Source organism: Acanthochromis polyacanthus, chromosome 4, assembly GCF_021347895.1.
Source record: "Acanthochromis polyacanthus isolate Apoly-LR-REF ecotype Palm Island chromosome 4, KAUST_Apoly_ChrSc, whole genome shotgun sequence".
NCBI classification, from domain to species: Eukaryota; Metazoa; Chordata; class Actinopteri; family Pomacentridae; genus Acanthochromis; species Acanthochromis polyacanthus.
In genome coordinates, this window is record NC_067116.1 from 41,706,816 (window position 1) to 41,724,804 (window position 17,989).

Sequence of the window (17,989 nt, forward strand, 5' to 3'; positions counted from 1 at the left end):
GTAATTTAGGCGCACAAGCATTTTAGGAATATCCAACCGAAAGAGAACAAAAAACATTAACGAAGCTTTTGCATGTAACACCCAGCCCACAGTGACCTGCTGGGGACACGTGCAGCCTACCTGTGGGAGGTCCGTCCTGCTCCAGGTGAGCTTTCCTCTGTCCCATCAGCTGCTTCGGAGCAAAACGCTGGAGTTCACTGCTGCCTGGCGGACAGCAGACATTGTGGCCCGCCCTCGTCGTAAATCAACCAATCAGCAATGCGCAAAACGCCGGATCAGCGTTTGATTGGCGATGATGGATAGCATGTGTCCGGAGCAGCTTTAAAAAAATGCGTGAAGAGGCGACGAGCGGGAGCAGGAGCGGAATGTTTGTCCTGAATAGCGTGTGGTAAGCGTTCTGAAAGGAATTTTGTCATGCGTAATTTGGCATTTTATGGTTATTTTTACGAACCAGGTGTCTGTTTACGTTCAAAGTTTAGCCATTTCCAGCTAATTCCTGAGAGTGAATCTCACCAATGCCACGATAAAGAAAACGTCAGGTGAGCAAAAATGAGTTTGCAGTAACGTAACTCCACTATTAATTGAATTAATTGCGGATTTTAAAAATCGAATCTACTCATCTGGGACGCTTGTATCAACCACTCTAATGCGTGTCCGATGTTTGTTCGCATTTCCTGCTTCTTGGTGCCATTTTCACTGCGAGTTTAAATGCAGCAATTTTTCCCCCAAAGCACACCTGCAGTACGCACAAGTCACCAAATGAGGGCAGTCAATGCAAAGCAGATGAAACAATAAGAGACAATTATTCCTGCACATCTGCCTCTTTATTCCACCTCCTAGAATTAACCCAAAGGCTCACAGTTATATTCAGATTAATCCCATGACCTTGATGGATCTCCTTGTCACGTGTGACTGTTTGCAGCCACTGAAGCACAAGAAAATATTAATAAGAAAACACAGCTGCTTATAAACCTTAGCAAATTTCATAAATGATAGATGAAAGAGCAACATCAGAGTGAAGCCTGAAGTTCAGAGAAAATGTCACATCCATTTTTAGCCCCTTATAATGAGGCAGTCTTATTAATTTTCTGAAAGATTCCACTGTGCCTTGTATGTATTTTTTTGGGAGGGGGGGATTCAATTAAATCTTTGGCTCCTAGCAACTGTGTGTATTCTGCATGAAAAAACACAGCGACCGTCTGTCTGTCTCTCTGTCTTTCATTATCTCACACTGAGAAATCCTGATTTTCCATTTCTGTTTTCTCCCGTCTCCTGTTTTCTACCTGCTTCTTACTCACTCTGACAGCCTGTCCGTCCATCCATCCATCCATCTGTCTGTCTCTGGTTTTCCATCTACTGCTTAGTTTCACTCGTTTCCTCCATAAAGTTTTGGCTCCCACTCTGGCCGGGATGGAAATTAAATGCGTGCTCGGTGAGGGTTAGAGGTGGTGTTGGACTGGGAAGATTGTGCGGATGGAAAAAAAGGGCACTTGTGACTGCAAGAAAGATTACTCTGAGATGAGATAAGAGATGAAAATGCAAAGGTGGGAAAGAATGACTGCAAAAGGGCAGATAGAGGAAGAGACAGGATGCCAAAAGATGGTGTTTGGTACAGTGATTCTGCAGGAAAAATGCCAATATTTCTCATGCCAAAATAAACTGTCTTGTTCTATCAAGACCTATATGGTGTCCCAACAAGATCTCTGTCATCTTAATAGATGTAATTCCCACAAGATAAGTCCTCTTGCACAACATATTGATCTGATTCACACATGATAATGACAGACAGTTGCAACGTGAGCCTTTTTTCAATGAGACTTTCTTGTTTCACCTTTAAAATAAAACAGGATTGGGGGCAGAGAAGTAAGGACAAGGGTATAAGCAGCATCTTTTCCACAGATAAAACTGAGAGGGGAGATGAAATCCTGCCCTCTGATTTTTGCAGCCACACTCGCACAGCATCTTCAGATTTCCCTTCATGAACACCTTGGGACTTGTTTTTAACCTCCCTGACGTCTGGAGCCAAAGCTTTTTGAACCCTGGTGCAGACAGAGCAGGCAGGATGGGGAAGATGTGGAGGTCCTGATGGGATAATGCTGATGTTAGTGGTGATAATGGTGCTGGTGGGGGTGGATCTTCTACAGCAGCCCGATGACCTCATCCAGCCTGCCGCCTCTGGGAGAAAGTGAGCACAAGAGTGTCGTAAAGAAAAAGGCATTTATGGTCTTTTAACAGAGTTAGACGGCCTTACCCAATGTGGCACACAATCCAATTTAACAGCCTGGACACTGGATAATGTGACATCTGTGAGGGGATGAAACAGCCACCAAACAAAGGAGATGAAGCTGAAAAAAAGCTTTATTTTTCTATCAGAGTGGACAAGCCTCATTGCTTTTGCCATTTTGTGTGTGTGATAAGGAGAGTTTTTGTGGCTGAAGTCTCTCTTGCACTTTTTTTTAATATATAAAGGAGCTGTTTCGTTCACCCTTCAGGAGCTGCATCAAAAATCATTTAAATCACCTTCACTGAGGCTAAAACATGAAAATTCTCCACTGATGTCATGCGAATAAATAATGTAGACCTTTGGAGCAGATTCGTGCGGAGCTGCTTTTCCGTTTCTGCATCTCCTAGAAGAGGATGCAGACTGTCTGTTGTTCGCAGCCTGTGTGATGTACAGATATTTCAATGAATGAACGCTTGGCTGACTGCGAAGGGGAGCAGGAGGAGATATTCCACTGGGAATGAAGCGCCTCCCCTTTAATCGCTCGGTTGAGTTTCTCTCTCTTCACTCGCACGTTTGCCGTCAGTCGCTGGAGGAACTCCGGTGGATCTCACTGCTTGTGCGTTGTAGTAGAAGAGAAAGAGGAGCTCTTTCTCTCTTTTTACGAGCTTCTGTGGATTGAAAAGTGGAAGGCTTTGTCACTCTTTTGTGTCGTTTTGCTGCCATCGACATGAAAAAACGCGGAATAAAGCGTTCAAAGTGGCTGAAGGACTGAATTGGTTCGGTAAGTGGTTGCGCTCTCGGTGCGCAGCGCTTTCTGGGGGTATAAATCCACTGTTATTTGGTTGTTTAAATAAGCTTACTTTCAGGCTCAGTTGAGACCACGCCAAGAATAAAATAGTTTTATTCTATTTTTAATGAGATTATAAGAAGAAAAGTTAAAAAGACGTTTAAAATTAATCGATTTCTTTTGATTTGACGTTACTTTTTAAATCATCTCCTCCAGTCTTTGTCTTTACTTTTATGTAACCATGTTAAAACCAGATTTTATTGCAGGGGTGTGAATGTAATTGCAGCCTTTGGGCAAAGTCCAGATGCCAGACGTTATTGCTCCCTGCGTAAAACAAAAGGCGTGCGTAAAGCCCAGCTGTCGGTGCGGTTTAATGTCACATCTAAAATCCACACAAAACTGTGTTTGTGTGAGCAGCAGAGGGGATAGTCCTGCACAAATGTTGTGAGAGGATCAGGACCTGTGGATTAATATGGTCAGAGTGGAATTGTTATTTAATCTTTGGACTGTCTTGTCAGATCATAAAAAACGACAGCAGAGCAAATGCATTCATGCAGTCTCATGAGGACAAGTTTAACCCTGTTTCTGTCCCTGTGTGCCCCCTGCAGCCTCCTGCTCTCACTCCAGCACACAGCAGCAACATTTGGAATCCGGACTGCGATGGCCAAGTGGCTGAAAGACTACCTGAGCTTTGGCAGGAAGGTTCCTCCTCAGCCGCCCACTCCAGACTACACAGAGAGCGAGATCCTCAAAGCTTATCGGCTCCAGAGGGACCTCGACTTCGAAGATCCCTATGAAGACCCTGAGAACAGATCCAGGGGAGAGTCTGGGACGTGTGATCCAGCCACGCCGGTTTACGGATCCCCCATGAAGTCATCCGGAGTGGACATGAAGTCTCCCAAACACAGACTGATCAAAGTGGACTCCCAGGAATTGGGGCGCACCAAGATCCTCCTCAGTGCCATTTCTTTAGAGGACCAGCAAGAACCCGTAAGAGCCTCAGATTCTCAGATTTTGCGATGACAAAGTGAGCAGGAGGGATGACAGCAAATAAAATAGCACTCTCCCACTTCCCTCTCATCCCCTTTACATCACTGTGACAGCTTTATTGATCAGACTCCATAAGCAAGTGACTGCTAATGTGTGTCACAAATATGCATTGTTTAAATAAATCACATTACATCCTATGCAGATACATAAATCCACTTGCAGAGATGGAGGAAAGAATTATTGATGGCTAGAGCGGACCACTGACTCAGAGAGGGTCACAGTCCCCCGAGTTTATGTCCCTCCATAAATAATGAATGGGGTTTGGTTTTGCAAGCTGAGAGAGAGACCCCATATGAGTCGCATGTTAGGGGCCGTGGTGATATTTCAAAGGCCGCTGGGAGGTTGTAATTTATGCTCTGGTGCTGTTTGTGTCATCAGGATTCTGCTGCAGAAAACAGCTGCACAGAACAAATAAGGCAGATGTTGAGAAAGAGAGAGAGAGGTATAGGTTTTTACAGGGGGAATGGTCTACGCATTAACTCACATGTGCTGAGTAAGTTAAGGAGTATTTCAGGGTTTTCATGATGCCAGTTAAATCCATGACTCCGCTGCTGGAAAATGCTACAAGTGCGAAAACTCCTGAAGTGGATTGCAGTAATAGTCTGAACTGAAGTCAATAGCTCCCCTCTCTGCCCCGCTCACCCTTTTCCTCCTGCTCTCATTAATTTCCCAGGGTCTGTGGGAACATCCGCACTCTAATTAACATTGCAGATTCCTGTGCATCGATAGATAACCTGTTACAGAATCAACATGGGATTAGGATGTAATTTCAAAAGAGGGCGTGTGTGTGCCTGCTTAGCTGGAATTTGGAGAAAGTGATTTCCTATGTCGGAGAGAGACAAAGGATGTGCATGCTTTCTTGGTTTGTGAGTGTTTTTTATAGTATATGTGTGTGTGTGTGTATGTGACCATATGGTTGTGTATGGAGCTGTCACACTGCCAGGTGACCGCTGTTTTCCTCCTGCGCTCACATGAAGGAACAAATGCTACCGACCAGATTTCTGCCTCTTTAATCTCTGTCTTCTATTGTTCCAGCCAAAAAAAAAAAACAGATCAGTCTGGGAGAGGATGCTTTCTTGCAAGATTATAATTTCTTTTTCAGTGGTGTTGTGATCTTGTTGGGACTAGGGATCGACCGATGTGAGTTTTCTCGGTCCGATACTGATGCCGATTGTTGGCCCACGAGAAAGGAAAATTGACCGAATTTGGTTGTATTGACGGAGGAAGATTAAATGTAATGTTTTTAACAGCAGAGAACTGGTCATTAATAACCTAAGGCTTCTTTATTTAAGGTTGACTATGATGAATATGAATAAGTATGTAAATAGAAACAGGAGTGATTACATTTGGACACTCCTCTGTTTTATGTGGGATCAACTGGAATTGATCAGTTACATCTGCCGACTTTATTTCCTTAAAATTTCATTGTTCTATCCTTTTCCATACCTTAAGCTTTAATTAATATGTTTTCCATACTCTGCTTCAGGTTAACCTGTGATTGCCGTCTAACATTAGCCACTAGCTGTTAGGCACATTAGCCATTGTGAGGGAATCTAATTCCTGGTTTGTGGCAACGGTTGTGGTTCATTGGTCCAGTTTATGGTCTACTGCCTTGAGAAACGTTTATTGGAGAGTGACGACAGATGTAAAGACATGGCTGCATCAGATCTGAAGTAGCGTATTTAATTAACAATTACTGTTTTAAAAAAATCACCGATGCCAATGATCGGTAAAATGCCTAATATCGGCCAGGCTGATAAGGGTCCATCCCCTAATTGTGATGTTGTTAACTAAAGGGTCTTTTCCTGGAATGATAGTACTCTTAAAGGTTTGTTTTGGATCAAGAAAGCTGTTCATTGATTGCTTCTTTGTCTCATCTCCATGTCTTTGCTTTTCAACATACAGCTTGAATTTCTTAATTGTCAGAAAACAGACTTGGATGCTTCAGTTCAAGTGCTCACTCAGACGTTTGATGTGTAAGCTCTCACAAAATGCTAATACGAGAAGGTGCTGGAAGCAATTATACCCCGTCGTTTTCATTTGAGCTCATTTTCTGCACATGTGCCTCCAAGAAAGAAATATTTTTAAATGGTTTATTCATCGTATTAAGCTAGCTTCCCCCCCTGCCTCAAGGTATCGAGTTAATGTTCTGTAACAAAGTGCTTCTTCTTCTTCTTCTTCGAATGTTTTGTCTTTCAGGTGGTGCCGTCTGCTCGCTGGCGGGCGACACAGTTATTCTGACCCGTTTGACGCTCGACTGGACCACCGCACAGAACGATCTCAGACCTGTTCCCTGTGAGAACAACGGCTACATGGAGCCATATGAAGCTCAGAGGGTCATTACAGGTCAGTGGACTCACCAGCAGCACTGAAATATCATCTTTTCATTATCTTGGTGTTTATTTTCACCCACAGTGATCATATCTTGATATACCCCATCGCACCATGTTGCACTGCTGTTTACAGAACTTTAATTTCCTTATTCAGTGTATATTCTTACTGTGAGTATTTGACACTTAATCGGTTATTTTTCAGTTTAGTCATTTTTTTTCATAGCATTGTTCACATTTTATTTTCATTTGTGTCCTAACATATTTTTCTATTATATTAGTATTTCTCTATTGTGGATCTATTCTATTCTATTCTATTCTATTTGTAAGATGGGAGGAGGTGAACATCCTAAGGGGTTCATTCAGAGCTCTCACCTGAAAGCCAGGTGATATATTGCTTTTCAGCCTTATTAAATCATGAATAAAATATGCAACTGCACCCATTATATGAAATTTGTCAGCGTGTTTTTTTCTTTCTAAGTGATCGATAACATTATCTTTCTTTTTCCTGGTCAGGTATTCTGCCTATAGAATATTATCGACATTAATGCTAGATGCGCTGCTGCTGGGCATATTATTTGCTGTATTTGCTAGTAGACAGACCTCTTCTCTCCTCTCCTCTGTGTTTCACTTCACCACACCTGAATCAGCTCTCAGCCTCCATGAAATGTCCCTTTAAAGAGTCTATCCATTGCTGGACTCCCCTCCTCTCCCTCATGATTTTCTCCACATCGTCGAGCTCCCATCCATCGCTTTCCATTTGTCTCTCCTCCTATAACATCTCTGTCTCCCCTCCCCTCACCCCTCTGCTCTCTCCCCTGCTCTGTCTCAGTCATTCAGTGTAAAAGCCTTTCTCCCCCTCTGCTTCCTCCACCTCTCTTCATCTCGAGGCTCTCCCCGGCCCTGAGGGGAGTCTCTGGCTGTCACTCTAATTTGTCCTTTAGCGAATTTTATGCCCCGTCCTCCCTCTCCTTCTCTCCTCACTTGTTCTGCCCTTTTGCTCGTCAAATGAAGTTCATAATATCTTGCCTAAGTGAACGGAGCGTCCCGTTTCCTCCTCAAACTGAGCAACCTTAGAGAAATCTTTTGTCACCGCAGCTGGATGCAGCCGTTGGGGATTAGATTCACAGCGGTGATGGCGGAGCATTTTGCAAAGCATTATCACAGCTCTTTCATTGACTTTGAATTGAGGCTGTCACTCTGGGCCCGTCTGTCTGTCTGTCTGCCAGCTTTTGTCTGTCTGTTGTTGCTCATTAAAACCAGCAGAGCAGCAAACAGATCGGAATAGTAATTATCTCAAGATTGTCCTGAAAAGACACCTATGTGTGTGTAAACTTACTTTCAGGAGGCTCTCTGGTGGTTTTGTTTTCCATTAAATGGTTGACAACACTCTGCAGTCGCTGTCAGTCTGTCAAATTATTTCTTTTTTCTTTTTTATTTCTTCCATGAATGTTGTTTTTATCTCCCAACCTTCACTTCTCCATCCCGGGCTGCAGCGACACGGCGGGTTCCCAGCGCAGGTAGAGCAGCATGCAGCCCCGCTGTGCTCTGTCTCAATGACTTAACATCAAATGCTGACAGTCCCTATCTCCCCCTTCTCCAGCATCACCCTCCTCCCCTTGTTCCTTGCTGCCTCCCTCTCCTCCTCGCTCCACATCCTCTCTCCCTCCTTTATAAACCTCAGGGCTTTCCCCACAGGGCCTCCCCACCACTGGTCACCATGGTGATCGCTAACCAATAGCAGCGTCTTGTCGTGTGAGGTTAAAGTTTTCTCTGCCTTTCACCCGTGAACCTTTCCATTTGGTCCTTCTCACGTGAGTGCACCATAAAGAAGCCTACCATCGCTTTCCCCTTCCTCTGTACGACCTGTTTATTTTTTAAAGGGTCAGCATATCTAAATGGCTGCCGCAAGCACAGAAGCTCTCATTGATGCATTTCGAAATCAGATTTTATCCTCCTGCTTGGATCGATAGTCTTAAAGCCCTTTTTATCTCACGGTCATATTTGAGTCTACATGAAACAGCTGCAGGTGCCGAGATGTATTGTTGGTTGGAACCCAAAGAGAAACTGATGAAAATGTTAACAAGGGATTGTGGATGTTTTTTTTTTTTTAAATTGGATCGGCTGCTGGTAATTCAGGTTGGACAAGAGGAGGGGGAAAGTCGACGTGTTGCTACTTCAGCATCCAGCCCAAGGCCTCGCTAAGCCCCCCATATGAGATCCTGAGCCCCTGGCAAGCTGTGCAAACATAATTGTCCTTCTCCTCTAATTCTAGTCATGTCAGAGCTCAACAGGCTCTTTTTGTTTAAATTTCTAATACACAATAATATTGGCTTCTCTGTTTTTTTTTATTTTTAGTGGAACTTCACTGCTGCCATCAAATATTAGTCTGTAATGTTCTAGAATTCTATGAATGTTTGTGTCTAATTTGTGTTTTTCTGCATATGTTACACCAGAACTGCAGCGCGGCACAGGAGGAGGACGTGCACGAGGAGGGGTGCAGCTCTACGACACCCCCTATGAAGACGAACGAGGCCAGAGATTGGGCTTGATGTATGGAGAAGCTCAGGAGGAGGGCAAGGAGAGCAGCAGGCTGCCGCAAGACGATGAGAGACCGGCCGACGAGTACGACCAGCCCTGGGAGTGGAAGAAGGACCACATCTCCAAAGCTTTTGCAGGTACATCCTGAGGAATTTTTGTTGTACGTGTGGTAGTTAAGTCAACAAAAACCAAAATGCATTAAAGACTGACAACGGCAGATGATCAATAAGCTCCCAGTGGGCCTGATTGGATGGCTAGTGCCACTTGTCTTGCTTTTTGAAGTGGAAAACCACGACAACTGCTCTGTAAATGTCAAAATTCTCCAGAACATGCATTTATGAATGCATTTTCTATCATATCTGAGCTTCATTTTGTATTGTAAATCCCAATTTAGGTAGCATTTCATGGGTTTGTAGAGGCAGTGAACCACAAAAACACTTCTCGCCCTTGGATTCACTGGAATCCTTTGGCTCTTCTGGCTTCGATCAATACACAGCCTCCAAGAATAAACAGTGTTTTGGCAAAAAAAAAAAAAAAAAAGGCCCACATTCTGCAGTCATCCATTGTATTAGTGTCTCTGAACAAAACAATGAATCACTACAGCTAAAGACAAGAGCCTCTGGAGCTTCTGAGTGTCAAGGAGAAACCATGAGGTATCTCACAATTTTCAAAGGATTATTCATTGGAAATAGTGGAATGATCAAGACCAGACTGTTTTTTAAAGGTCAGCGTCTTCTTAGGAAGAGCCCCTACTGGTGATGGTGAAGTAATCACCAAAGTGTCCTGACCTTTAATGTCGTAATGCCCCCCCCCCAGTCATCATCATCATCACATCTTCAGAGGTCCTTTTTCACAGGATTGGAGAGTGTTGTGACCCTCGCTGTCTCAGCTCGAATGACACATATCTCTCTTTATTCCATTCACCTTCTGGTGATAATTGATTTCGTGCTGTCACACGTGTGACTGACCGAAGTCACAACAACCTGACAGAGGCGTCCAGTGTGCCTTTATGAGCGAGAGGAAAGAGGAGGGTTGGCACTTTGCTTTTATTTTCTGCCACAGTCATCATATTAGCTTCTTTTTTTTTTCAGATAATCACCATGTGTGATATTATTTTTTAGGTTGCACATGCATTTCGCATCACATCCCGTTATGTTCCATGTACTGGATGTAATTCGAAGCAGCGAGTGAAGTAGAACTAGCAGAGACGGAGAGTTATAAAGAAGCAGAAGGGGGCTGATAGATCATTTAGGAGTGGATCAGTGAGACATGCAAGGCCAAGTTGGCTTAATTGAGCTGCATCTCCAAGTCACCAAGGTCAAGGTGATGGGATAATAAATCAACCTTGCCTCCGTCCTCACTCCCCTCCCCTCCCTCCCCGCTGTGTGTGCCCTCCCCTCTTTTCTCAGTTAATTACATGCCTGCATGTGCGTGACTGATCCATTGCTAATAAGATAGTCGCGGTCAGCGTGCTCTTGTTGAATTCCCGTCGCATTGATGCTCGAGCCGCAAGGAGACACTGTAAGTTACATGAGAGTGAAGATCACCTCTCACCTACTTAGCGCTTACTCCCGCTTCATCCGTCGCTTCTTCCTCTCTAGGTTTTTGTGCCACATACACTGTGCACACTCCTGCAGAGCAGCGCTTACAGCAGCGTTAGACAAACGCAGTGGAGGGAAACGCTTGGTGCAGCTCCAGTTGTCGATCCCTTGTTTTTTCCATTTGGAGTCAGCACTCTGAGCCGGCGTGCTGTCTGTCTGAGCAGACCAAAGCACTGGAGTGTAAACACACAAACAGTATTTTCCATTCTCACATTTAATCCATATTCCCAGACCCTCGCTGCGTGCTAGGCGCAGGCCCCCACATGGTGCGGGTGGGGTGAAAGAGATGGGGAAAGATGGAAAGAATGAGAGAAGGACAGAAGAGGCAGCTGAAAGGGACGCCCAAGGTTATGGTGTTGCTGCTCGCTGGATGTTCGCGGAGGCCTCGGTGCGACGCTGGGGGAGGGTAGTGAAGAGTATTAATGGTCGGGGGCTGTGACGAGGTGAGGCAAACTGAGCAGAGGGGAGCCAGGGCCATTGTGGCTGGGTGCAATCAGTCATCCGCTAACACAGGCGCACTCCAGCGCCACATATATACACCGTGGTGACAGCGGTGTCCCTCAGCGCTCCCTCCCTCCCTGCAGATGTGACACTCTCGCTCAGATAACCTGCTACAGGGGCCAACAGGGGGTGGGGGTGGGGGGCATCACGATCTGCCAGCAGCCCCTCATCATCACTTACTCACTGGTGTGCACACACACACACACACACACACATGTGGATTCTCAATGAGGTTTTCCAGCTCTGATTATCACCCGGCACCTAATTCAAGGGTGCGAAGAGGTTGTGTTGGCACAAATGAGTGTTGGGGGTGAGAGGGGAGGATGGCTGGTGCATATTGTATGTGGATTTTGCATGCACTGCAAGAGCTCCTCCACAGAATCTCTCTGATTAGCTTAAATGCAATCACTCGGGTGAATATCGAACACTATAAACCCCTGTTAGCCTTCAAAAATGCCTTAATTCTTCATGGCATAGATTCCACAAGATGCTGGAAACATTCCTCAGACTTTGTGGTCCATATTGAGATGAAAGTGTTGGGAGTAGGACCGATTGTAGATCTGGCCGACTATTGTGGGTCGATATTGGCATTTTTCCAGTTATCGGTATCAATATTTTTATTGACTGATATTGATAAATTAAATACTTCAGCCTCCTCTCTCTGTCTGTCATCACTCTGTGATTTCAGAAATGTCTCTCAAGCAGCAAAAACTCAACAAGAAACACAAACCGGTGCCACAAATCAAGAAATTAGCTCCTCTGACAGTGGCTCACGCTATGCTAATGGCTAGCAGCTAAATTAGAAGGCAGCCACAGATGACCATGAAACAAACTCTGGAAAACAATAATTAATAAAGGTTTAAGATGTGGACTTTAGTGGGGAATAAAATGATAGAACAGTAAAAGATTTAGAAAATAGAGAAGATCAGCAGACGGAACTGCAGGAAACGAACTGAACAATCTCATTTGACCCCACATAAACAGAGAAGATAATTAATCACTACTGTTTCTATTTACATATTCAGTTAAAGTCATCTTTATCAGTGAAGAAAACTAGCTATGAATGACAGTTTCCCTACTATCACGTGCTGTTTAAACATTACTTAAAATGTATATCTGCTCCAAATATCGTTATCGCTCCTCCTCGATTACCAATAATTGGCATCGATATCGGCCCTTGAAAACCTATATTGGTTGACCTCTAGAAAGCATCACACAGCTGCTGCCAATTTGCTGCACATCCATGATGCTAATCTCTCAGTCCACCACATCCCAACCCAAAGGTGCTCCATGAGATTGAGATCTGGTGACTGTGGAAGCCATTGGAGTACAGTGAACTCATCGTCATGTTCAAAAATAACGTTGAGATGATTTGAGCTTAGTGACATTTGTGCTGTGTTATCCTGATGGAAGTAGCCATCCTAACATGGTCCACTGTGGTCATATAGGGATGGACATGGTTAGCAACAATACTTGGGTGTGCTGTGGCATTTAATCAATGCTCAGTTGAGTCTAAGGGCCCCAAAGTGAGCTGAGACAATATCCCCCACATACAGCAGCACCACCAGCCAGGTATAAGCAGGTTGATCCATGTTTTCATGTTGTTACCCCCAATTCTAACCTACCATCAGCAGAAAATCGAGACTCATCAGACCAGGCGACATTTCCAATCTTCTTTTGTCCAATTTGGTGAATCTGTGCAAATTGTAGCCTTGGTTTCCTGTTCTTAGCCGACAGAAGAGGCACCTGGTGTGGTCTGATGCTGCTGTGGCAACATCCTTTGTACAATACAGAGATGATCTTCCACATTCTTTGATTGTAACGAGTGGTATTTGAGATACTCATACTTTTCTATCATCACAACCAGTCTCATTTGACCTCTGGCATCAACAAGATATTTTCCCCCAGATAACTGCCACTCATTGGATATTTTCTCTTTGTCGGCTGTTATCTGTAAAACTTAAAGATGGCTGTGTGTGTGAAAATCACAAGTTTCTGAAATAGTCAGGCTATGACACATTCAGAGTCACTTAAATCTTTCTTCCTCATTCTGATGCTCATTTGAACTTCAACGGGTGGCTGACCATGTCTGTATCCGAAATCAGTCACTACACACTACATAGTGCACTATATTGTATTTTCGACATTTTGTGTACTGTCCAGCTGTTAAGTTCCAGTGCAGGGCCCTTTATAGTGCATTCAAAACCTCCAAAATGCACCGTGAAAAGTACTGTACAACCGATGGTCACTAACCGACAATATGTACCATCATGCATTGCTTTGAAGGAGAATGGCAGACGGATGAGAGAGCTAACTGAGGAATGATGGCATTCCACAGATTCGTAACAGCTGTTTTATAGTGTCTTTTGTATGAAATATGTCTTTTCTGTATGTGTAGCTTGTCGAATGACAACAGGCACAAGACAAATAAATGAATTATGCTGTGAAAATAGTAGAACTTACAATAGTAATTCATATTTAGGACACTCAGTATAGTACGACTTTATCACAGAAATGCCCATCGGTTCACTAGATTAACAGACTTATAGTGAGTGACAGCATTGACGTAATTAATGTTACCAAGTCTCAAGTCTGAAAGTGTTATTTTTGCCGAGGTCCCTACAGAGATCACCATATAGTAGCTCTTCTATAGGGAGTAGATAATGAGTGGATAATTTTGTACACTGACCATACCATCATGCTAAATGCATTGAGTTGCTGCCATGTGATTGGCTGATTGGGTTTTTGCAGTTGAATAGGTGTACCTAATACAGGCGCTGGTGAGTATATTTTAAATAGTATGAAGCTAAGTATTTACCATTATTCTCCATTCAAATCCATTTCTGTCTCCTGTTGCTGCCCGTGGAGTTGGACATGACAGGCCTCTCTCAGTGCGCTGGGGTTTTTAATTATAACGTGAGAGAGCTGTCACCAGTCACAGCCATTCCAGCTCAAATTACAGCAGTCATTAATTCCTGGAAGTTAATAGACAGTCCAGCAGCCAGTGATCGGCCCGGTAGCCATTAGGCATTATTAGCGAGCTAATGAAAGGCATCATCTTTATTAGCTCTCCGATGGCCACATCCTACATGAACAGCTGAGTGAGTGTGTCCAGGTATTTCTGAAAAGTTTCACAGTCCAACAGCAACAGCTTTGAGCCGTTTCGATGCCGGCGATGAGTTGCGTTGGAGAAGATGATGAGAGAGCCGCAAATCAACTGGAAATCTAGATGGGGAAGGTGAATGAATAACATTGCCACCCTTGCAATTACTGTTATGGTGCTATTGAGTGAAGCACTTATCCTCCCTTGTTCCAGGTGCAGGCTGCTCATTAGGCAACAGAGAAAGACTGGGACTGTGCAGAGAAGCTCCTCATGATGAGAATATTCGTCACTAAGTGAGATGGTGGTGAAAGGTCAGCTTCCAGATAAACTCCTCGCAGCACAAAAAGACATAACGGTGAAATATTTACGCATGAGGTTCATTTTCTTTCCAAATTCCAATGTATTGTAATATACAAATTAACTTCACTTTCATGGGAAGAAAAAAAATTTCTGTCTGTTGCTGAGAAACAAATTGCATCTGTGTGTATGTATGTACGTCATGCAGCTAAAAACTGTCTGCTTCACTTGGACTTATTATTTTGTTGGCCATGCTCACTGTTTTCAAGGGGATTCACATCAATTTGGTGAAGGCACCATCTTGGTCCAGACTGAATTATCTTTAGTGTAAATGGATTCCCATGAAATTTTGTCTTGACATTTATGCTCACCAAAAAAATAAATAAATAAAATACTGGATTCCAAATTACTTCATCTCGTCAGAAAGGAATGGTTCTCAGTGGTTTTTATTGGTTCTTCAGAAGGCCTCTCTGGTTCTTTAAAAGCCATCACCAATCATCACTATCTCAAAGTACTAATGCTTTCCTTGTAATGGGGTTATTTGTTTGTTGGCAGGTTTAGCACAGAATTTAGGCTATGAATATCAATTATTTTCATTATGGATCATTCGGCAGATTGTTTTCTCAATAATTGACCAATCAGCACAGAAAAAATCACAATTTTCCACATCGCAAGTTGGCATCTTGTGTAATGTTGTTCCACCTGATCATCATCCAGAATCAAAATGTTGAATGTATTATAATGGAAGATCTGGAAGTGTGGGCAATTCTAAAATTTGCATAAAAACTATACTTAAACAGAGAACCAGGCAAACCTACATAGAACTACCTTAAAATGCGTTTTTAAGCCACCTTGAAGAGGGTTGTTTGAAGAAAAAGCTCTTTTAAGAATGTCTGCTACAGCATTTCTTTGTGTTACCAAAAATAGTCTTCTATTGGCATCACTGCAAAGAACCATTTTCCAGGTAGCGGCCTTTATTTTCATGTAGTGCTATGAGATGTTGACATTTATGTTACTTAGTCATGCTTGGACAAGTATGGGATGGATTACTGTGAAGTTTTGGTTTAGACTTGCAGGTTTCCTCAGGACAAATTGGTAATGATTTTGTGACCCCTTTACTTCTATTGGCACCATCATCAGACCAGAAATACTAACTTTCTAACACATTAGTTAGTGCTAGCTTAGCATGCACACACACCAAGTAGAAACAGTAAAGCTGATAAATCATGCCAGTAAATAGTGCCAGCCTAGCATGCACACACCCTAAAATAAAACAGTAAAGTGATAAATATCATGCCAGTGATAGTGCTAGCTTAGCTATGCACATGCAGCTAAAATAGAACAGTAAAAGTTGATAAACATCATGCCAGTGATAGTGCTAGCTTAGGCATGCACAACGCCTAAAATAGAACAGTAAAGTGATAACATCATGCAGTGATGTATTGGGACTGTAAACGTGTTAGCATTTAGCTTATAAGTCGTGTTTTTTTTTAGTGTGTATAGTTGTGATTGGCAACAGAGTGAGAAGACTTTCTTTGCTGCAGTGTTGCGCATTAACAGGCAAAGAGGAGATCCAGATGCAATGAAGAATAATCTGACTTGTTTTACAACATTGGACGCGTTATCTCTCATGTGAATGTCGCTGCCAACCGGATGCTCAAGGGTGGTTTGAAGTGTTAAGTGAATAGCTCAGAAAAAGCTCAGTTTAGCGAAGGTTGCAGAGACACCTTGACAGATGGTGTGTGTGTGTTGTGTCTGGATACATGCCGCTCTGACAAGACAAGGTTTCCTGAGCTACTTTCAGTGTGTGAGTGGATATTTGTGAAGCAAAAAAAAGGAAAAGAGAATAATGAGATTTCCATTTCTGGATTGTGCTGCTCTCTGTGGCTCTAAGCACGCCCTGGGGCATCTGACCGGCCTCTTCATCAATTACTGGCACAGTAGAAGGACTCTGGCTGCTCTCACCTCTTTTTTCTCTCTGTCACATTTGCTCTCCCTTGTCCCTTGCTCTCTTTCCTGCCACTTGCTGATTCTCCCTCTCCTTCAGCCAGAACCTTTACAGGCATTAATGGAAAGACGTGTCCTTTTGTGTACCCTCCTCGCTGACCAACATGAGAGATGGAGGTGGGATGATAGAAGTGGAGTGGGCACGGCAGGACAAGGAGAGGAAAGAGAGGGAATATGGAAAGAGCGATAATGCCCCACTTGGAGGGGAAATAGGTGAAGGAGGAGTGACGAAGAAAGAGAGACGTTCAGCACAAAGACAGGCAGAATCCACAGGGGAGTGGATTTAATGAATGTCTGGAAAATGGATGCACTGAAAAGATTCTAAAGAAAAGTATGATGCTTTAAATGAAAATCAATACGCTGTGGATCCGCGTTATAAAAGGAAACTTGTGTGAATGCCTGTTGGATTCCCCCCCCTTTCGCTGACATAAGGTGGTAATTGTCAGTCTTTATGGGGCTGTTTTTTGTGTGTTTTTTTTTTTTTTGCCCTGAAGAAGGCCTTGTGCGCAGAGAGACGGGATGCCACGGCTGCGTGAAAAACAGATGTCTCCGTTAATGGACCTAATGAAGCGTGCTATTGTCTTTGCCTGCTCCTCCTTAATTATGAGGACACAGAAAACAGCTGGTGTGCTCGAAAAGTCAGTTATCCGTCACCCAGGCGATGTGTCCTCACAAGACAGCACAGAAAAGAAAACCCTCTCTGGTCATTCCCTCCCCCTCCCCAGATAATACTTCTAATCGTTAGCAGGTAGTTGAGGCGCCTGAGATGTGAGATTTTTGGCAGACGCAAATTGCTGTCTCCTGTTCCATCATTTGGGGTAAAACTGGGAGGAAAACACACACTACTGTTTCGGCGTAGATATATATTTACATACAAATCAGAATTGTAGGCATGTAAGCGTGTCTCTGTCTAGCTAGCCTGGTGAGCCTCATTGTCTCGTAGTGACGAACGAAGCGCAAACAGCCATCTGTGGATGACAGGTTCCCATTAGAAGTGAATGGAAGCCAGATGTTCCCTGCTAGCGAATGAGTGACATTGTGTGCGATTGCGTGCACCTGTGTGTGTGTGTGTGTGTGTGTGTGCTTGTCTTTTGTTATCAAAGTGAGGAGCTCAGACAAGTGTGTGTGTGAGTGTGTTTGCTCAGGCTTTTGCAGTTGAGGTAGCTGTCAGCGGTTGAATGAAGGCACTGTAGGACGAGTTAGTTTCGTAGAGCGTGCCACTAGTTTGTGCCTCATGCATTACTTGTACACCAACCAGCAGTTTAAAAAGACAGATTGTTGTGCTCTAGTGTCTAAAAAGATTCTTTTAACCATCTGGATGACAATATAGTCTGCCCACTGATGATTTTAAACCTGTTTTCATTGATGCAACCCAAAAATATTAGCCTAGCCGCGCTAGACAACCCACGGCAACGAATTTAATTCTCTGCCAGGGTGGGTCTAGTTACCCTCCATAAGGCTCGAGGCTGGATGCTCCTAAAACTGGCCGGACAAATCACCATGAAGTGTAGAGTCAGAAGGCGGGCGTAACTAAGTGACGACAGAGGC

At 43.7% G+C, this 17,989-nt stretch overlaps 1 protein-coding gene across 1 annotated transcript in view; it reads left to right on the top strand.

Annotated features, from left to right (window-relative positions):
• Positions 1-2,646: 2,646 nt before the first annotated feature.
• The window catches only part of shdb (Src homology 2 domain containing transforming protein D, b), a 29,514-nt gene continuing 14,171 nt past the window's right edge, over positions 2,647-17,989 (top strand). The window contains 6 exon segments of the mRNA XM_022214680.2: positions 2,647-3,005; positions 3,620-4,001; positions 6,261-6,274; positions 6,276-6,344; positions 6,346-6,407; positions 8,848-9,069. Coding sequence (XP_022070372.2) covers positions 3,672-4,001; positions 6,261-6,274; positions 6,276-6,344; positions 6,346-6,407; positions 8,848-9,069 — 697 coding nt within the window. The 5' untranslated portion in view covers positions 2,647-3,005; positions 3,620-3,671.